The following is a 21,488-nucleotide window of genomic DNA, read 5'->3' as shown; positions in this document are numbered from 1 at the left end:
TCCTTTTAGGTCCTGTAATATATTGGTTTTCCACTTTATTACTGGGTGCAAGCAAATGTCATACTGGGACAACATGTAAAAACTGACATGATTTTTTTTTTTTTTTAATGAGAATACACGAAACTGAAATTGTACAAAGTGGGGGGGGGGGGGGGAATCGCATTCTTAATTTCCTCTCCTTTTTTTTTTTTACTTTACATAAAGTCTTCATTTGTTCTCCATGATCACTAGTTTACAGCACAGTCCCTCACAGGATGAGCAGGTTTAGTTCTAGTACAAGAAACAGCACTGTGGTCGGATGACTGATCGTCTGGGAATTCTCTGGGCTCAGAATCTCTGCCAAGTGCTCAGCTCGCACATCTGTACAGCATGAAGACTTGAAGTCACCAGTCCATTTTGGAAGCGCTAGAGCCACGCCTCCTCTCCACACAGCACCCAGTCCCACTTCTAATAGTACGAGTTGGTGTTCTGTCCAGGTTGTGTGTCTGGGGTGGGGGGTAAATAAATAAATAAATAGATGCCCGTCAAAAGGTGCTCACAAATGACAAACGACGACAGCTGGAAGTTAACAATGAGGTGGGGAGCTGTGAGCTTACTGGACAGCTGTTGCTGGAGCTGTCTGACCAGAGCGGCGGTCTGCTGCTGCTGTTGGGTCTGCTGCATGCCCTGGCCCTGCCGAGGGAACTGAAACACACGGCCGTGCACCGCTGTCGTCAGGAAACAAACTGGCTTAAAAACCAGACTTGCTAAAGGTGGCCTTCTCTCCCCTCTCTCCCTTCAAATGCTTACCATGGGCTGCTGTGGGGGCAGCGGTTGCATGCCCAGGGTCTGGCTCTGGGCTTGGGCTGGGGGCTGTGCCGCCCCCACCTGCTGCACCTGCTGGACCTGCTGAGAAGACACCTGTTGTTGCTGCTGCTGGACCTGTTGCTGCTGGACCTGCTGCTGTTGCTGGACCTGCTGCTGCTGGACCTGCTGCTGTTGCTGTAGGAGAGAACGGCACAGGTGTGTGTGTGTGTGAGAGAGTGAGAACCAGAACATGCACAGAGAGAGCTTGAGCAAGCTTACAGCAATGGCCTGGGGGTGAAGGGTTAAATGAGTGGGCCACAAAACCTCTGGTGTACACAAGACTACAGAGTTGAGTTTATTCACAACAAGTCAAAGCAGGTTTTTTCGCGTGGGGGTACGTACCCGGAGGGTCTGCTGCCTGAGGAACTGCTGCTGGGCCTGTGGAGGCTGTTGCTGGTCCAGCATTTGCTGGTTGGGTCTCATGCCAGGGTGCACGCCCTGCGCCCCCATGTGACCCTGTGCCATGCTGTGCATCATGGGGGGCTGCTGCATGGGCTGGTGGGAAAACCTAGACCCAGGATTGGGAAGGAGCCTGAATTATGACTGTGGTGGTAGCGCTGCTGTTGTATCAGATTATGGGCAATGCAGACGAAAGGAGAGGGGGCGATGTGTGTGTTCACCAACCTCTGCGTGTTTTGCATGCTGTGGGCGTAGGCAGCGGGTGCTTGTTGGTGGACATATCCACTGGGCCTCTGTTGAATCTGCCTTAGAGGGTCCACCACCCCAGGGTTTGTACCAGGGTGGGCGCCCTGAAATCCTTGGTTACCGTACGAGGAAGTAACTATTCCACCTGTTTGAGAGGGGTGTGGCTGCATCCCCATGTGGGAGCCGTAGGTGGTATAACCCTGTGAAATGTTCTAAAGGGCAGAAAAGGACTGTTTTACACAGCTTCACTGTTGGTAACAGCCAGTAGGTAACCCACTTTCACATACCCAATCCCAATATAAATAAACGGAAAATGCAGAGTGACGGTGTAATTTCATTGAACTCTCCTGCCGTCACGATAATGCAGAACCGCACCAAAAAGTGTTTCCGTAAATAGACAACAGCTTCCTGGACCACGTCAGGGAGCGATTTGTTTTAACATCTCAAACTAGCCACACTCATTAAACAAACTCCTAAAATGTCACTACATGCAACTGCCCTCGATTATTGAGCAAGCGAGAGAGCACGATCACGGCCACGGTTCATCTGGATGTAACTTAACATACATAATTAGTTAAATGCATCGATAACTGCAGAACTAGGGCTGCGTTACTGGCGTCCATGCGAGACCTTTATCGGGGAGCTGCAGGGAACGGAAATGGCCGTGGAAACACTTACCTGCGCGGGCTGCATTGACGTGTATGGCTGATTGGGTGTCATCTGCCTCATCTGTCCAATTATGCTCTGGTTCTGAAAAACACACCAGTAATGAGCAGACATGTTCCCTGCCCCGCTCCAAACCCCATCCGACATTCCGTTTTCCGCAAAAGCGGAAAGATGATGGCCGCTGCCAAACATGCATTCGTACGGACAACGCGCTCATCGTGGAGCAAGACTACACTTGAGACGGAAGTCCCCGGTCCTCGGCCGGTGTCTAAATGGGGCCAGACTCTCTACCCCTGCGCTCATACTCACCAGTCTGACCTGCAGCTGCTGTCGGAGTATCTGGCTCTGTGGCATGGCAGGCTGCGGTTTGAAACCCATAGGGTACTGCTTGTTGTCCATGGGGATCATGCCCATGCCACCCTGCATGCCTGGCATCATGGCAGGGTAGTTGGGCCGCGTGGGTATGATCTTGTTAATGGGCATGGCGCGCGGTCTGTACGGTGGCTCCAGGCCCGGACCTCCTGTGAGGGGGAAAATCCATGAAAGAACCAAGGGTAGTTTCAGATCAAGGGCTGTATTTTGAGTCAGCAGGTTCACTAAGATATCCAGCCTAAATATACGTGCATGGGCGAATAACTAAGGCATAATAAGTGCAGGATTGCGGAGGTGGGGATCTCTGGCCATCCTGACCTGGAGGGAGAGGCTGGTTCTGGGTGTACAGCATCGACGACTGAGTGTAGTTTAACGGCCTGTAAGGGTGGTTTGGTTGGCCCATGTTCATGAGGTCAGAGTTCATGCCTGCTCCATAGGGCATCACACCTGGGTTACGTGCCGTATAGTCCTGGACAAGACATGTACGTTAGCAGTTTCACACGTACATATTAAAACAGATTCAGAGGACACTTCCAAGTCATCATTATGAGAATTTTACAACATTTTACTTTTTACTTTTAGGATTGTGTGTGGAAAACATGAAGGCACAGCCTTCATGCTACTGACCTCCGGTTTACTCGTGGAAGGAGTTTTCTTTTTTTTGGACTTTTTCTTGGTGGGATCGGCAGTCACGCTGGGCACGGTCTTCTCGGTCTTTACCGGCTCCACCATCTTCTTCTCCGGTTCTTGTGGCACGGGCGTGGGAGGCTCCTCCTCCTCCGGGGGCAGGGGGAGGGGTTCCAGGTAATAACTGCGCGGTTTGGGCTTCAGGTGGGTGTGGTAGAGGAGGAGTCTCTGCTGCTCCTCGAAGCGGGTGACTTTGCGGTCGACACGCACTGTCCCGAACCAGCCCCAGGAGAGCGGTGCCGAGTGCTTCAGACCCTCAAACACGTCCCACGGAGAGATCTTCTGCTTCGTCGACACCTGCAGACCCTGCAACAAGAATCCCGAAACCGCCCATGAACCGTTTAAGGATCACGTGCAAATTATAGACACAAATTGGAGGCGAGTCTTGTGACTTTTTAAACACCAACAAAATTCCAAAGTGCTTAATGCAAGCACCTTAAAAACAAGAACCCGATATTAGCAGAACCATGTGTACCTCTTTCTCAAAACCAGCTATTTTGTTGCCCTTGGTGTCTATCAGCGAACCCTGGGGTTCACAGGTAATGACATCCCGGGTCTGCTTGGGTAGCGGCAGCAGCTGTCGAACTTTCTCCAGACTCTCTGACTGACGATCACCTAGCTCTTTCTGCAGAGAAAAACAGGACATGGTCGTCACTGCGCCTAGCACCAAAAGATGTGTCAAACTATGCTGGTATTTGAAGACTATTATCCATCACCATGAATGATGACGATAAAAAATAAGAAGTAGGAGACTTGGCGGTTTATAAATCAGCTCGTGCCAACGTTAACCGCTCTAGCGATCTCACCCGGAGTTTCTTCACCAGGTTCATGTAAGCTCTTTTGTTTTCCTCCATGCTGCCCTGCGAGATGCTGGACATGTCGGCCGCCAGTGTCCCATTGATCAGCACGCTCAGCATGTCCAGGACGGTGGTGAACAGCTCACTGACCACAATACACACGGACACTAGTGAGAGAGAGAGAGAGAGAGCGAGACCAGCCCGGACCCAAAGCGCCGCGTGGAACCTCCAATAGCGCTTTATGGACATCCGACCGGTTATTCACGCAGTAACCCGTGCACATATCAGTAATAGAAAGACGACAAACACAGCCATTCTAGGTCTTGGAGAGAAATAAGCATCAGTGTGTACTGAACACCACTTCAGATTCAGGAGTTACGACCTCTCTTCCCTAACGCTGTAAGCATTAGGGAGACGGGGGGGCGGGAATTACGGCTCGTCCTCGTGTTTCACGAACAGGTGATGGGATCTCACTTGTTGGACTGCATGTCAACGGTGCCGCTGCTGATGATCTCGAGAAGGAGTACTGCCCACTCTGTGGTCTGCTGCGTGCTCCGCTGCACCGTGTCAAACATCCCGCCCACCTGGAACACGTGACGGGAACACACGACGAGAACACGTGACGAGGAGAACAGAGCAAAACGTTCTACAGGAAGGCTGGTTGGCGTCCGTACCAAGTTGAGTCGGAGCTTCAGAGCTTCGTGCATCATCTGTCTGGCCTTGCAGTCGTCCTGGTACTGGTCCTCGCGCCAATTAGTGACAATCTGCACCCAAGGAATCTATTAGGCAAACACTTCACCAGTGCACCACAGGTCTGTTGGCCTTGGGACATAATGAGTAGAATAGATTTGGATCTGTGAATTAAGGCATTCTGGTGAGGAGACTGAAATGGGGTGTGTGGAGCATGAGTGTTTGACGAACGACAAACTACCTTCTATCCATCCTGCCAGATTCCTGTACCTTTGATCTTATGTAAAATAATAATTTGGGGTTTTTAAACACTTGAAGGGGGTTGTGTGTGCTGTGGTGGTGGAGGCTCCTGTACCTGCTGGACTTGGCTGTAGAGGGAGGTGAGGAGGCCCTCTCTCTGCTCATCCTGGCCCTTCAGACACGTCAGAACCAGAGACAGGAAGGGCTGTTGGCTCAGGAGCGACATACTGCAAACACACCCCAGCCAACCAGCATGTTACAAATCGCCATTAACGTGCGCAAAATACGACTGGTCCCTCGAACACAAATGAACACTTACCGGACGGTTTATTTACATTTACAGCGTTTGTGACGCTTTTATCCAAAGCGACTTACAATTGTGACTGAACACAACTTAATTGAGGGTTAAGGGTCTTGCTCTGGGGCCCAACAGTGGAAACCTGGTAGTGGTGGGACTTGAATTGGCAACCTTCTGATTACTAGTCCAGTACCATAACCAGTTAACCACTGAGCCACCACTGCCCCCCTGGTCTTATATACCTCTTCTGTTTCTGTCTGTCTCTTTCCTTGCGGGAGGAGGAGCCCAGGTGCTGGCCCTTCTCCAGCTCCTCGCCTGCTGCCTTCAGGACGTGCCCCTGCACAGAGGTGGGCAGCTTGGCGATCAGCGGGGCCACCAGCCACACGCCCGAGCGCTCCGACGAACTGCACACAAACACACAATGCTGCACGGCGGCTGGATACACAACGCCATTCCGGTTACAACCTCCACAACGCCGAGGAGTGTTAATCTCACTCTTGCAACATAAAGAAAGGTCACCAGAAGGGCGTCGCGACAGCGATAAAGATCCATCGGCACTGTCGAATAAAAGCGCAGTGAGGCGGGGCTTCTGCTCTGTCCTGATTGGGGTCACCCACCTGAGCACTGGTTTGAGCTTGCTGGCATTGTTGCTAAGGGAGACGGAGCTGCTGGAGGCAGCGGCTCCGTTCCAAGAAGGGTTACTGGAGTTCATTTCAGCAGACTTCTGAAAAACCTCGATGGTTGCTTTGGCAATGTTCTCCAGCAGGGAATACAGCTCCTGAAGAGATGAACAGTGTATAGCAATCAACATCCCATCTGTAAACAAGTGAGCAATGCCGTACCATGTTTTAGAAAAACTTTAATGGAGAAGTAGAGGTGAGTGATAAACAGTCTCGTGCTAGCAGCTCTCTGAACGCTGAACACATGCTAACTTCGTTTGGCTGACGTACGTTATTTGAACTTTGCTTAATCATAAGCTGAAGCTCGAGAGAAGACTGTCTCATGGTCCACTGGTCCATGTTCTGTACGAAAGAAACCAGACACAGCATTAAAGGACTGCCACACACACAAATGAGTGAGTGAGTGAATACAGATGGATATTTATTTTAAGGGGCCCCTTGCCCCCTGAAAAAAAAAAAATCACAGGATGACTGGATGTTAATCTTTGACAGCTGTAAAGACCCAAAAAGTTACACACACACGGTCAACTACCTAGACAGCTACCCTGTCGGAGGGGAGAGAGAGAGAGAGAGAGAGAGACCCCCATTGAGGACACCTCACACTCCTCCACAGGAAGCAGCATAACTTGTGACCCCATGGACGTGCCAGCCAGGACAGCCTGGGGTTCACGCGACAATCACGGCCCTGACAGACAGTGTGGCAGGACGGTCCACATGTTGGCTACACACACTGGGCCCTTAGGGGTTTGCAGGCACAGATGGGCTCCATCACAGTCAAGTGTTCAGTTTGTGCATATAGTCACGTGCACACGGAGCTATTTAAAGCTACAGCCTGTATGTGTTAAAAGAACACAATACTTAAACTTAACGCAGAGTTAAGCTGTAACTCTGCGTCTCACTAGTGTGCGTGTGTGTGTGGGGACCTGGAGGATGCGTTTGATGCGCTGTCTCTGTGGGTTGTCCCCCTCCTCGCTGTCCAGCTGCCTGTGTGGGTAGCAGATGAGCTGTAGGAGCCGCTGAGCCTGGATGTTCACCAGCACTGGGTCCTGCAGGGCACTGCTCTCCTCCGACAGAGACTTCAGACAGCGCTCACCAACCCACTCCTGGGTCACGCGGGGAAAGCAAAGGAAAAACGCAACGTTGGCAGCGCCTAATGGTTTCGTTTGGACAGCCGTGTGCGACGAGTCCTGTAGATATTTTAAGACCTTCTCAGTGCTAATGACCACGAGCCACAAAATCTGTTTTTTCTGACAGGAACTTGAAACCTACCAAGTCCCACCCTTCCATTTTAGCCGAGGAAGGCAACGTCAGGGCCGAAAACATTACTAAACACAGCATTCTATTCACCTGAGACAATTAGTGCCATGAAGGAGGAGCAGATACAGTATCATCTAAGCTTTAATATGTGAGGCATGATAAAAAATAAATACATTTAAAAAGCCCCCGCCCTTGATCCCCAGAGCACGTGACGCAGGAGATCACAGTGCCCACACTGACAGGGGAAGATGAAAAAGCCCGTGGAAGCCCCTCACCTGCTGACAGATACTTTTCAGCACATACTTGGCGTAAACGTCTAGGCTGGCTGTTTCTATGGAGACGTTACGGCCTCCGGATTTCTTGGACCCCATGTCGTCTTCTCCGATATCATCCAGCCCAGCAGGATGGGAAAAGCCCGAACCTTTCAGCTCAGCGTCCCCTGGGAGACACACACACACACACACACACACATTAGTATACAACACCCAAATGAACATTCATTGTTCTCAGACCTTAACAGTAACATAATGCTTACGTTATACATTAACATCTCAGAAGGATCTATAATGACATCAGCAAGAACTATTGGGGAAAAAAAGTTATATTTATTCATTATAACTGCATTTATTGATTCAAAATAAGAAATCTCAAAGGCATTTAAAAGCTACTGCAATGTCTTTATTCTGTACCTTGTGTCTACATTGTCACAATAATTCTGCATTGCCCAAATTAAATTGTTCTGCAGCATACAGGCACAGCTGTTCGGTAGCAGCTATATGTACAATTACAGCCATTTCCTATCTAACACAAGACTCACAGAAACACTACAAAATGCATAAATTCACAATCTTTTAAAATGTCTCACCCAGCATGAAAACAGCCTTTAATACCGCAAAGACTGCACCCACCACGATGCTATTCTGCGATGCAGCCAGCAGATGGCGATCACACGATGACCTGATGCCCACTGTAGATTTATCTGAAGAGGTCATCAGAACCATACTCAGTTGAGAGACTTGCAAATAGAACAAAATATAGTCACTTGTACTAGCTTCAAGTTGTGTGTGTGACCTGTTTTGCCGTCCTGTGGACAGGGGTTTCTCTGAGGGGTTCTGAAGAGATGTAGTAGAATTCTACAGGTCAGTCTGGCTCCAGGCTCAGAGTCCTGCTCACTACAAGCTGTGTAAGACATGCACGCACACGCGCACATACACCCCCAAACCAAATTCCACAACAAATTACATGTATGTGGGGAAAAATAAATAAATAAATAAAAATAAATAAAATCGGCTTAACTGCATATAATTTCTTCTTTTTCAGAAGAGCCCAACCATTTTTCAGTACAGTGACACACACGTAAGGAACCAGGCATGCTGCACACACACACACTAGTAGTCTAACGTGGTGTCACACCATGATTTCGTCCTTCAGAGATCACCGCAGCGTAGTGGGCGGACTGCTCCAGAACGCTTTGACGCACTCCCACATAAGTAGCGTCAGTGTGACTCTTGGATACAGAGCGGCATCTGAAGCCCAGGTAGTGTGTGTAAGTGTCTCTCTGAAGTGCACCACAGCAACATGGTACTTTCGTAGCTGCCATATCAAAAAAAAAAAAAAAGAACGCGGCACATAGCTAACACTGAATGGGCTGCCTGAGACTTTGCAGTCATATTTACCTGAGAGAAAAATTGTGTGTGTGTGTTCTCTGGCTGCTGCACAAGAGTTGTTCAGCTAGTGGTGAGTCCAAAAGCCAGTGTGTCCTGGAATGTCCTGTCTGCAAGCCCTCTACCCTGCTGCGTGACACTGCCTTTAGTATCCTCACTGTTCGTGTGTGCTTAATTCTTACGGTAGCCTCTGTTAATTTCATAATAGAGGACAGCAGCCTGTTTTAGGATTCAACGCTGGCACTGACAGTGACGTCCGTCATGACTACTAGATCCCAAATCCGCACAGAAAACATTCCCAAATCACATTAAGAGACACTGTTGAGAGTATGCCAGGATGGGTCAGTACTGTACCGGCGTTGAGGAGGGATGGGATGGCCACGCACCGCACCAAATCCTCCAGCAGGAGGCACTGACGAGCTATGAGGATAGCTACGAACGTAGCTAAGGAGTCGTGGAATGACAAGTCGCTCACCTGTGGGACAGGGGAAAGACAGAATGGCCTTATGAACGACACGAACCAACTTTGTATCCAATGGCTAATTCTGGTCAAAGCTTGTAGGCTAAGAGCAGGGGAGGGGGGTGGACACTACACACCCATAATTACTCCGACAGGCCAAGCCGAACCTATAATTAGTGTAATATGTAATAGAACGGGTGTCTGACAGAAGTCAGAATGAATACACGTTTAAATTAATGAACAGAAGGTTTATTAAATAAATGTAATTTTAAAATTTTTTTTTAAAGACCCCCCTTTAGTAATCAGCTCCCATTACAGCAGCACGGGTTAATATGAAGCTCTACCCACTGCCTCACACGCCAGCAGTGGGATCCAACAACAGTCGCTGTTTATTAAAAGTGTTCAAAACCTTCTTGGCAACGACTTGCCTGCTCAGAGCGTAGCAGGAAGCGTCAAAAGCTTTTAATAAGCAGTGACATGTCGCTGGCCGCAAGGTAAACACGCAAGGTGTTTCCACAATCATTTCGCACGCACGCACACGCACACGCACGCACGCACACACGCACGCACGCACACACGCACGCACACACGCACACACACACGCACACACACACGCACACACACACGCACACACACACGCACACACACACGCACACACACACAGTTAAATAAGGAGAAGGGGATGGGAAGTCCCTCAGAGAGAGCTCTGTTTGCAGCTGGCCTGTAGGGGTTCATTTTTCAATTTCACATATTCATCTGATCTTGTTACAAGTTTGCTTTTCTCAGTTTCAGTACAACTGGCGGAGTCTCATAATCTGCAAGGGAACACAAGCGATGCGGGCACTTTGGGAGTGTGAGTGTGCCCTGTGGCACTCCGGCCAGGAGGTGTGCTGTGCTGCAGATGCAGGACATCACTCACATCCACGTTGCACAGCAGGTCGTTGAAGCCGCAGTTGCCGTTGTTGGAGGAGCAGCAGAGAGCCTTGAGCACGCCCAGCCACTCGGCGCTCAGGGAGCGGCAGTACGCCGTCAGCTCCGCACACAGGATGCCGATGTCGTTAACCCTGCACACGGACACACACGGGACAAATACAAACTCAGTGCCAGTGGCTTCAAAAGGAAACAGGTTCTGATAGTGTTGCACACTGCGATGAGGAATGCAGGAAGCCCTGTATCAATATCAGCACACCAGAATACTGCGCACGCTTTGCCAGAAAGGCTCAGAGTGCCCGGCTGGAGACCGTTTTTATGTTATTCTGTAGCCAACACACATGTAATGAACGTTTCTTACAGCCCGTGACTACAAGTTCGGGTGGGAGGTGAGGCCTTAATGAGGGGCCGTGAGGATCAGCCTGGACACAGAAACCTGCTCACCTCTCTGGGTCGCGGTGGTCCACGCACACGTCCATCAGGACGTTACACACAAAGCTGTACCGATTGGCCGGACTGTCGTTGAGAATCTTGCCCACCATGGAGTGGTGGAGGTTGTGCGCTGAAGGGTTGGCTATGGCATCAATCATGAACAACTGGTCCCACAGCATGTTGGAGTCTGATGGATCGATGTTCCAGTAGATGGAGTTCTTCACCTTGGAGCAGAACTCACTAAAAAGGGGGAAGAAAAAAGAAAAAAAAAAGGATGCAGAAATGGCTTTGCTAAACAGACAAACACACAGGCAGAAAATGGCTGTTGACTGGACTGGCTCAGGCCTCGCACCTAAAGATCTCTCCGAACTTGCTCTTCAGATGACTGCAGGAGGTATAGAGGTCGTACAGGTAAGCTAGGATACAGCGTTCAGCAGATGAACAGTCTGCAGGGTTCACGCCCGACTTCACCACGATCCGAAGCCTGCCACGCACACCGTAGACTGACATTACATATCCAAAATACACTCGCAGCCATGTTCAAGACTACCAGAATATTTAAACCCAGCTAATATGCATAAAAATTAGTGCATCTTGTTTTATAGTGGGTACCAAAGAATATCGAGCAGATATGATGATCTTGACTTCACAGCTAACCATGTTAACAACTGCGGGTTAGACTGCGGTTTTTTTTTTTGTGCGTTCTAAGGCGCACATAGCAAGCCGTACCCGTCGAAGACCTGCGCGGTTTGGTCAGGGTTGAGAATGAGGCAGGAGTGATAGCGTCGCAGCACAGCTACGATGCACAGGCACAGGCTGGTTGTGTAACTGCCCGCCAGACTGGACGACTTCAGCAAGAGCTCGGCCTCCACCAGACTGAGCTCATTCAGGAGCTAACACACACACACACACACACACACCCCATGGTGGAATTACATGCCATGGTTGACTCATGCATTACATCAGAAAGGGCTCCTATTAAAAGCAACCCATAACAGCATAGTAAAAGTACACGGACTTCACCACTGTGTGCTCTGAGCCCAAGCGTACACTAAATCAACATGTTCAGACCCACACAACACATGCATTACAACCAAAAAAGAGGGAAACTAATAAATGTAGCAATTAAATAACCACAGGGTTTTGCTGCCTGGTACCTGAATGGCGAAGTCTATGAGACCACTTATGTTGAGCGAGTACTCCATGAGGTCAAAGATGAACTGTATGTGCTGGACTAAGGGCAGGTGATAGGACATCCCTAAGGCAAAGCTGGTGATCTGTTCCAGAACGTTCCTCGACACCTGTTCAAAATGACAAAGTGGTTTTAAAAAAAACAAAAAAACAAAAACCAAACAAAAACAAGCCCACAGTTTTGAAAGGTTTTATGGATTAGATAGTAGTTATTCAACATTCCTCCTCTGGGTTGCGGCATCACTGGCCAGTTCCTAGAGCTCTGGGCCTCACCTGAGAGGTGACCTGGTGCTGGTCAAAGTGGGAGAGGTGCTGGAATTTGGAGAAAATGTCTTCGGCAGTGGGAAAGGCCTCTGGTTTACTCCTCTTCCTCTTCTGCCCTTCTTCACCTCCTGGTGGGCGGAAAAAACAAAAACAACTAAACAAAAAGGACTCAGCTGTCAGGCCATTAGAAAGTCTCTCGAGGTTATGAGTTCCCCAAGAGCACTAAAAAAAGGCTGGTGAATTATTAAACACCACAGACATGGCAGAGGCCAGTGCAGTGCTGACAGGCTGGTCATGGCACCGGGTCAGCAGTGCGGCTAAATGCAGCCCCAGTAAAGTAATACGCTGTTCGATTACAGTGCCATTAAAAAAGTTAAAAACGGTGCAGGGTTGCTCTGCTCTCCTGGGGTCAGGAACTTAGACAGGAGATAATGAGGAAATGATGGCTATTAGCATAGCAACAGGTCCACAGGTACGTATCTTCACTGAGTGCATACACGGGTCAGTGCTGTGCATGACTGCTTGGTTATTAGCAGGGAGAGAGAGCCTGAGAATGAAGGAGAGAGAGAGAGACGTGGACCGTGAACCAGATAAGGAGAAATGTCCTCTCAACCCATGTGAACCAATACGTTCTCTGACTACTCAAAGATCTGGCAGCTAATATGATTCATAAACAATAACAGAGGATGTCGATTTCTTCTAGCAAAAACAACAAAAACAAATAATTCTTTTTATCATTTCATCCATAACTTCTCCTTTTATATGTATAATATATGCACTACTATTTTTCATAAAGCTCGCTTTCCTTTACAAATGTACGAGGCATTTCAAAAAGACAGGAGGAAAAGTCGAAGTGAGACAGGTAGAGGAGACCGATGAAGACTTGGAGAGAAAGATGAGAAAACAAGCAGCCCTCATTAGTGGCACAGACTGGGACAACACGCTGCAACGCTGAATCTGCAGAAGACCACAATATGCAAATATGAGCACTGAACCGCCTGACCAAACTCGGGTCCTCGGATGAATATTCAAGTCAGTGTTTTAGCAAATCAGGACACGTTCCCACAAAGAAGTGAATGTTCCTCATAACACTCACCAATGACCAATTTATTTAAATTAAATTTCAAGGAAATTGTAAAAATGTAGAAACATAACTAGTGTGACATTTTGTCTATATCATGCAGCAGCATAAAGCAATGACCCACACAGAAAACATGACTAATGGAATTCAGAAATCCACCCCCAAAGCAATACAGCGAAGTTATTTGCATAAGTCAACATGGTACATATCCAGTAATCACCTAAATAACAACAAAATAGACTCCGAATGGCCATCATTATAACTTACAGTTATGACTAAACAAAACTTAAGTAATTGAGGGCTAAAGGTTTTGCTCAGGGGCCCCACAGTGGCAACTTAGTAGAGGTGGGACTTGAACTGGTAATCTTTTGATTACTAGTCCAGTACCTTAACCACTCAGACACCACTGTCCCAACCACTTGTAGGTCACATGTAGTTTCACATCAACAGACATCAATTACAGCTTAATACATGTTAACACTACTAAACACTAGCAAGCACAGCCCAGAGCCATCTGAGGAGCTGTGTGTATAACAGGGTGAATAACTGTTAGAAGAAAGTGAGTGTGTGTGCCCAGTACTGGTCTCAGCCGTGCTCATGCGGTTCAACACCTTCAAAAGTGTGTGTGTGTGTCTGTGTGTGTGTGTGTGTGTGCGTGTGTGTGTGTGAGTGAGAGAGAGCTCAGTACCGGTCTCAGCTGTGCTCTTGCGGTTCAGAACTTTCAGGATGTCTTTGGTGATCTTCTTGATGGCATGGCGGGCCTCATCTCTCTGCTTGCCCACTCCATAGAGGACCACCAGGCGCTGGTTACACTCATGACTGGCACTCTCTTCCTGCAAGACACATCAGCTCATCAGTGGAGAGGGCAGGAAGTCAGGAAAACGGACACCCATGTGCCCACTTAACCACAACTACCGTATTAACCCCCATGGCAGGCCACAGGGCAGAGAGCGAGGAAGGGCTCACCTGCGGGATGGGGAAGTGTGTGGCATACTGGATGTGTCTCGGCTGCTCGTACACCTGCGGGAAGGCTGGGTCCATTCCCTTCTCCTTAATGCCACTCTTCCCGTCCAGCTCCGGGACGGCTTTCTCCGGCGAGGGGCTTCCCTTGGCTTCACAGTGCATAGGAGGGGAGAACATCTGGGGGGGGGGGGGGGAGTGTGACACAGGGACGCACGGTCCGTGGTGTGATTATGCTACATCGAGGAATAAATTCATACGGTAAGTGCAGGAGAGGTGACTCGATACTACACCACACCAGCAGTGTTTGTTCCTACCTCATCGAAGTTTGCGCTGGAGTTGTGGTCTATTTCCATAGGCTCGGACAGACCGGTGTCCTGTTGGGAGGGGAGTGAAAAAGAAACGATTTATTCAAATAATGCACCTGAAATGCCACCAGCAAACACCCAGTGAAGGGCAGAGAGAGGTGACGTGCCTCCATTTTGACGCCGTTGCCCGCATCCTGCTCTTTGCGCTCCGATTCGTCGGAGGGCTCGTCGCTTGGAGACCGGGGGCGGGGCAAGTGGGACTCAGAGGCCAAGTCGCCGCGAGAGATGAGCGTGCACATGTAGATGTTGTGGGAGAAGACATCGTGGCGGATGAGTTCGCAGAAGAGCAGCACCAGGTTGGAGAACTCCACACGCTCACTCTCATTACCAGGCTCAGCTAGACACAGACAGAACGGGGGGGTAGACAGACAGAGAGAGAGGCAGACAGACAGGCATTCAGGCAGCGAAAAAGAAAGCTGATGGTTTATTCATGACTCCAATAAGCTGCCTGCAAGTGTTATAAACAGCCTTCCATGCATTTAGCAACTCTGGACAGGTCAGGGACTCACTGAGGACAGGGGCCTGCGTGTCCAGGAACTGCAGCAGGACGTCCTGGAAGACGGGCAAAGTGGCAGCCGAGAGAGAGCCAGAGGACACGGAGCCCTTCTCATCCACCACCTCTGACTCCCCGCACCTCTGTGAGGGTACACGCCCACACAGACAGACAGATGATCCCATGACAATATTTATCGCAAACATGTCACATATACATTAAGTGTACTGCACCACTTAACACAAAAACTAAACTCCCCCCCCCACCCCTTGTACCCAAGCCAAAACGCGAACGGAACTGAAATTTGACTGGCGCCACTCAGCACTGTGTAAACGAATAAATGTTAACCACCAGAAGCCAAGTGAAGCAAGTGTTTTCACCCCACCTCTGCCTCGATCTCTGTCTGTCTCTTCTCCAGCAGTTTGGCCACCACCATGGCCCTGTGTCTGCCCGAGCGCTTACAGCACACGGCCCACTCGCACAGCAGGGTGACCACAGCATCGTCGTCTGGAGTCATCTGCCCCACAAACACACACGGAACATGAGAAGGAAATCATTACGTGAACTTTAACATGTGTAAACACTCCAGTTAATCACTACAAAGACTCCTGGCGTCTGCTGCACCAGACCTAGCTCTGGCACTAAACACAGCAGGGCGTTTCTCACAAAAGCGGGCGTGCCCATCGTTACCTCGTGCCCATCTTTACTTTGGCCTGACCCGAAGATTCGATTATACAAGGAGTCCAGCGAGTTGCTGAAGTCAGACTTTTCAAAGCTGTGATTGTCCAGAACCTCCAGCGTGTGCAGGACTCGGCCGATGGTGAACCCTGCACGAGAGGCAGACAAACAGAGACGTGTTGACTTTCTCCCCCCCACAACATGCCACACAAGAAAGCCACAAAGCATCCTCTGAGACAGGACGGGAAAGCAAAATCACTTCATTCTCATGTTTAATTAACGTTTTTCATTGCTTTAGTTAGTCAGTAAAATAAGGAGCTGGTCAGACTCAGAGCTCCACACGGCTGACTAAAAAGGCAGATTAAAGGAGAGAACTCAGAAGAGCAGAGCCAGTTCAGAGAATTGAGGTACTGCACCCCCCCCCCCCCCCCAGCTGCCACCAAACTGCCTGCGTCCTCTCGGCAAACTTACCCGCTGTCGTTTCCTGACACTTGTCGAAAGACCAGCGGAACTCCACGGCCTGCCCCCTCTCCTTAATCTGCTCCTCGATTTCCCTCACCTTGGCACGGACCTGCGGAAGGGACGAGGAGCACAGCACACTCACACACGCTCCTCGGCAACAACCTCAGACGTCGGGGTTCTACGTTTGCCTCCTTGCAAAAATAAATAAGTAAATAAATAGAACCCAAACCTGGCTTTTGCAATTTAAGACGATTATTGCACAACGGCGAGGCGGTGGAGTGAAAGTGGCTGGGCTGAAGTACAGGAGGAGAAGGGCGTACCTGTTGGTTGAAGGTGCTGTTGCCCCCTGGCATGGGCAGGTTGGAGGGAGCGATGGGCAGCAGGTCGAGTGGGGAGCCCGTCTTATTCCGGCTGTCTGTTAGCGAGTAGTGCCAGACCAGTGCACTCGGGCAGCAGAGCACAATGCTCTAGAGAGCAGAGGAGGAAGAGTTAGAGCATGCCTCCATAATCACGCCTGCATTCAGGAAAAATGCATCTGCCAGGAACGCCGACACAGCCACCTGCATACCCACGAACCCCCACCAACGTGCTTTCATTCATCAGGAACTTAATTAGCGTTCCTGGGATGACAAATGCACTACTAGCCGTGAGCAGACATTAGGAGACTCTCCCTCAGATATAGCAGGGTAATTGAAGTTGCTCTCATTAGAAGTGCAGCTGTGATTTATGCTACCTGGAGCATGCAGCTGAGGCCGAACACCACTGGCCGGTGCTGGGGGCAGATGTAGAAATCAGTAAAGGGTGTCTGGGGCTGGGTGCCCCCAGTGGGCTGGGCGGTGGGGGTGGGGGGTAGGGCACTGCTCGGCTGGCCCGTGATGCTGTGGGGCGGGTGCCCTCCTGCACTGGGCCCCAGACTCCCATCACTTATCAGCATATTGAGCCGGCGTGTGCAGAAGTACGCCAGCCTCCTTGACAAATAGGCTGACTGCACAAACTCGCCTGAGTACTGAAAGAGAGAGAGAGAGAGAGAGAGAGGGGACAAATGGGAGCAGGAGACATTAGAAAAGGAAAGTTAAAAGAACTATGAATGCCACGACGGTGATATCAACATTACATGTGATGTGAAAGTAAAAAAATTAAAATAAGAAGGTAGCAACACAAATGGCTTGTTAGGTAATGTGAACATGTTTTAGTAATTACAAGATCACAAAGTTGCGTTGCCCAACCTGTAAAAGGAGTGGCAGGAGCAACTTGAGAAGCTCGTCTTCTCCTGGACGAATCTTCTCAAAGCATTCCAGCACCCACGTCAAGAACTCATGCCTGTCCAACATGCCATCCTACCAATGATGGACAGAGGAACGCGTTCAGACCACACTCGACTGCCGACTCTTTCCTACATCAGGTCAGATAAACCTGTGAACCTTGTAAGGGCGCCTCATCCATGAGAGCAGAGGAACCGACCTGAAACATGAACATGGCCAGTTTCTCGTTGTATTCCCACTGCTTCATGGCCGTCTCCACCTCAGACGGGGGGGCGGGCAGAGGGGAGCCGCAGCCCTGGCTGGGGGACTGTCTGTAGAACTCCGCCACCTTCTGGAGCTGCTCCCAGAGATACTTCGTAATTATCTGAGTCCATTCTGTGTCAGGGAGACAGAGAGACATTTCAATAACAGATCCCAATTACTGTGGGGAACACAAAAACAAATCAAATCTAAGAAAAACCACCTCAACAAAAAACAAACCAACCACAAAAGACCATCTCCCTCAACTTGGGGCTTTGCATGGATAAGAAGTGCCCACTCTTGGTCTGAAATGTTAATACGTATTAAATAACTGCACTTGCCTATACAGGGGTCAATGACATGCCTCTTCTTGACTTTAGTTTCGGTGATGGCGGCGTGATACGCGCAGGTCATTTTGATCATCCAGGCAGAACGCATCACAGGGACGGAATACTTGGCCAGGTAGCCAAACACCTCCTCTTTCTTACTGAAGATGGGGACCTGATGCATTCAAACAGACATCACTTGCCAAAACCAAAACTACATAAAACTGAAACACCTGACCTGTGTAGTAGAGCCCTGTTCGTTAGCCGGGCCCAAGTTCTGAAAGCAAGTCTGCTAGACTCCGTTTTTTTGTGTCTGCTGCAAGACTGCATGGTGGATGAAGGCTAACCTTCTTGGCGAGCTGAGTGAGAGGTTTGGTCCCGGCCAGATCTGTAAACCAGTTGTTGATGGAGCTCTGTGATCGCGCTGTGACCAGCCAGAAGTTGTCCTTCTGGTTGACCTGCGGTTTCCTCTTCCCCGTGTCTGGGAACGTGTTGCAACGAAGCTTCTCTGCAATGATGCTGCTGAAGTTTGAGCTAATCTAAAAAGGACAAGAATCCAGGGGGAGGGGGGGGCAGGGATAGCTCAGTGGTGAAGGTACTCGACTAGTAATCAGAAGGTTGCTAGTTCAAGTGCCACTGTTTGGCCCCTGAGCAAGACCCTTAACCCTCAATTATTGAAGTTGTGTTCAGTCATAATTGTAAGTCCGTCAGTTAAATGTCATAAATTTAAACTCAATTTCTATCCAGAACCAGTCTCTGTGTGAATGATATGGCATGCGTGCACGGTGCTTTTAAGAGTTTTACCTTAGAAGGGTTAAAGTTGACATTTTTAGCAGTACCATGCTCATCTCCTGATACAGCTGGCTGGTTATTAAATCCCTGCTTGACGTTCAATGCAGTCAGTTCATCCTAAGCAAAAAGAAAAACAACATTTGAAATACTGTGCATATAAATGAAAGTGGCATATGAAACATGACAAATAAGGTCGACACTACCAGCCTATTTAAACAACTCTGATTATTCAAAAGGTTAAACACACAAATTGTACCATTTTACTGACATTTAAACAAAGTGCACCTAAGTGTAGGGTTCAACACAAAACACAGTCATTTAAATACCCTGCCATAATACACTTAAACACGGTCACTGTGGTAGGTATTAAACAAACTAATAAAGGCCAAAACACTTTCCACATTCTAGAGTACAGCACTTGCGTTGATGAAGTGTGTTTACAGGGGGAAAAAGAGATTTAAACACTAATTTAGAAATATTGATAACATAAAACAAAGGATTAAAGACCTTCTGTATCATAAAATGTTCCATGTACAGAGCAGGGGCCTCTGTAGGCCTTTGCAAAGGGCTCTGGGTAGGCCTCTGTGTAAAGTGGACCATCCCTCCATCAGGCACAGGACGGTGCAGACAAACATCTTGCAGGTGTAAGATGATGCAAGATGAAGTCATTTTTATTTATTAATTTTTGTTAAAAGGATAAGTCTCTTACTGGAATGTAATGGTACTAAACTCCAACTGGTATAAGTATTGAATATCAATTTGCATAATGGTAAATAATGTATGATTTGAATAAAACGGTGGAAACTTCAGAGATCAATATGTAAAAAAGGCGGGGCCATTACTTAATCGCCCCTGAAAAGGTGTATAAACAAACTCCTGCGCACCTTCAGACATTCTCCGGAGGGTGCCTCAATCTTATCTTTAACTTGCAATAAAGTACGGGACCAGCTATTCTCTTCAACTAATTCAGGAACCTACCTCTTTTTCTATTAAAATCTACAACTTTAAACCCAGCAAAGTGAGAATTTAGGAACGACACACCTCTCTAAATTTAGTCCTGATAATTACCGAGTAAACTAAAAGTGCCGTTTTTAGCCTAATAAAATGTACGTCAGCTAACTAGCCTAGTTAGTCAGCTAGTTAGCAGCCTGGTCAACTTTCTTGTAAACAAACAGCAACCGTACACGTCTCGGCCCCACAAACCAGGCAACTTAAAACATTTACCCAACTAAAACAGTTACCTAGCCAACATAGGTTCACTAGTTCGCACTTTGTTTACAATCTAGCTGTTCATTTTAAACCTCGGAGCCTTCCACGAAATGCCGTACCGTTTAAACGCGAATGTTATTGACCGTTTTTACTCAGCCAGATGGCTAGCCGGGGTTCGGGTGCAGCTCAACTGCGCTGAAAAAACTCATGACAACCAGTTAGCTGTCTAGCTAGCTACAGATTCAGCAAGCTATAACGAAACAACCCAATACATATAGCTAACTCTTTACTTATACGCCATGTAACGTCAGCGTACTAAGAAGCGATGGACACAACGGCTTCCCGACAAGCAAGCCGACTGCTTGCGGAGCCGTTTTCTGGTTTATTGTTATTGCGGCCTGGGGGTTCGGTGAGGGGTCCGGTCCCTTGCACACCGACCGAGCTACTGACGGTGTTAGCCTAGCTAGCTCCGGTTAGCTCACAGTACATCTCTTTGTGCTCGTTTCAGGACTTGAGTTCAGGTTTATCCCGTAGCTCAGCGACACACGCGAAAGAGCGCTAACCTCTTTTTGCTTTGGGTCTTGAGGGTAAACGTCAGGAGGACCAAGTCTGGGCCGTTTGAGGGGCCGGTGTTCGTAACTCAACATCCCAAACGCAGCCATCATCCCAGCGGCATAGCAGCCCAGTCTGTCCCCTTTCGGATTGATCAAGCCAGCAGTTTCTTGGCAGCAGCCTTTTCTCTAGAGTAAAAGTCTGTTTCCGGTGAGGGTGAATTGTGGGGAAAAAACTCGACAAGTTAAGAGACTTAGCCAGCTGTGTTGACAGAATGTCAATTGTCGATAGCAATAACGGAGACCGGATTTATTTTTACCATTTTTTTCATCCCTCAGAAATATAGAAAAGTATAGAAAAACACATGGCAAAACGTAATTACGATTACATAAGGCAATAAAGAGCATGACGTTTTTTTTTCAACTGATAAGTGAACAGGTATCAGGGACTACTCTGAACAAATTCACTGATTCACTGAGTTTTCTTTGCTTAAAATGGTATTTAGATATGGAAGGTTTGTGAAGTAGGCTTTGCAGATTGAAAATACATTCATTTTATGGAAATACAATCAGTTTTTAGTTTAATTTTGACATTAGTAAGGAGTTTTTGAGGCGCTAAAATGAGATAAAACCATTTTATGTATTAAATCAACAGAGCATTTTTATAACAATTGTACAAAAAGATATAGCAGCAAAAATATACAATCTCAGTTCATTAAGGCAACTTTCTATATCTAACTGAAATATATCTAAACAACAAATATATAACAAACATTCATTTTTCCATCGTAATTAGACATTCATAGCTTCTATCAAGGCACCACACAGGGCAATCTTAAGTGAATATGCCAAATTATGATGGGAGAATTCATAATTTTTTATGACTCTAGCATCTACACATATGCAACCTATTGCCCTATATTTGCACTTCATTTCAAGATCCAATC

The 21,488-nt window shown here is 48.3% G+C and overlaps 1 protein-coding gene across 2 annotated transcripts; it reads right to left on the bottom strand.

Moving 5' to 3' along the window:
* Positions 1-26: 26 nt before the first annotated feature.
* On the bottom strand, positions 27-20,710 carry med12 (mediator complex subunit 12). Of its 2 annotated transcripts, XM_035536552.2 has the most exons (44): positions 20,554-20,710; positions 18,794-18,898; positions 18,337-18,528; positions 18,005-18,164; positions 17,623-17,798; positions 17,388-17,498; positions 16,895-17,167; positions 16,482-16,628; positions 16,171-16,270; positions 15,712-15,848; positions 15,407-15,538; positions 15,038-15,164; positions 14,636-14,865; positions 14,478-14,537; positions 14,167-14,340; positions 13,889-14,033; positions 12,129-12,247; positions 11,822-11,965; positions 11,394-11,557; positions 11,017-11,148; positions 10,677-10,904; positions 10,222-10,366; positions 9,197-9,317; positions 8,250-8,357; positions 8,044-8,157; positions 7,454-7,617; positions 6,845-7,024; positions 6,192-6,263; positions 5,859-6,019; positions 5,484-5,645; positions 5,059-5,170; positions 4,688-4,777; positions 4,488-4,597; positions 4,023-4,158; positions 3,692-3,841; positions 3,157-3,522; positions 2,848-2,998; positions 2,467-2,678; positions 2,170-2,241; positions 1,471-1,703; positions 1,189-1,354; positions 790-981; positions 597-684; positions 27-485 (listed from the first exon to the last, which is right to left on the bottom strand). In XM_035536552.2, the coding sequence occupies exons 1-44, from the start codon at positions 20,653-20,655 to the stop codon at positions 448-450; spliced, it is 6,501 nt and encodes a 2,166-aa protein (XP_035392445.1). In that variant the 5' UTR covers positions 20,656-20,710; the 3' UTR covers positions 27-447. The 2 variants fall into 2 exon arrangements, with proteins under 2 accessions (XP_035392445.1, XP_081569131.1); XM_081713005.1 differs by having other exon boundaries at positions 4,488-4,777.
* Positions 20,711-21,488: the final 778 nt, after the last annotated feature.

Source organism: Electrophorus electricus, chromosome 4, assembly GCF_041902795.1.
Source record: "Electrophorus electricus isolate QZ-2024a chromosome 4, ASM4190279v1, whole genome shotgun sequence".
NCBI classification, from domain to species: Eukaryota; Metazoa; Chordata; class Actinopteri; order Gymnotiformes; family Gymnotidae; genus Electrophorus; species Electrophorus electricus.
This window is presented reverse-complemented; position numbering and strand designations above follow the sequence as displayed.

Bases quoted from the DNA above. Each gene is read 5' to 3' on its own strand.
- med12 (XM_081713005.1), bottom strand. From the start codon at position 20,655: ATGATGGCTGCGTTTGGGATGTTGAGTTACGAACACCGGCCCCTCAAA. The intron at 5,171-5,483 runs GTATATAAGACC...GTGTGTTTGCAG, and splicing joins GACAGACAGAAACAGAAGAG to TATGTCGCTCCTGAGCCAAC. The intron at 486-596 runs GTAAGCTCACAG...CCCCCACCCCAG, and splicing joins GCTCCAGCAACAGCTGTCCA to ACACACAACCTGGACAGAAC.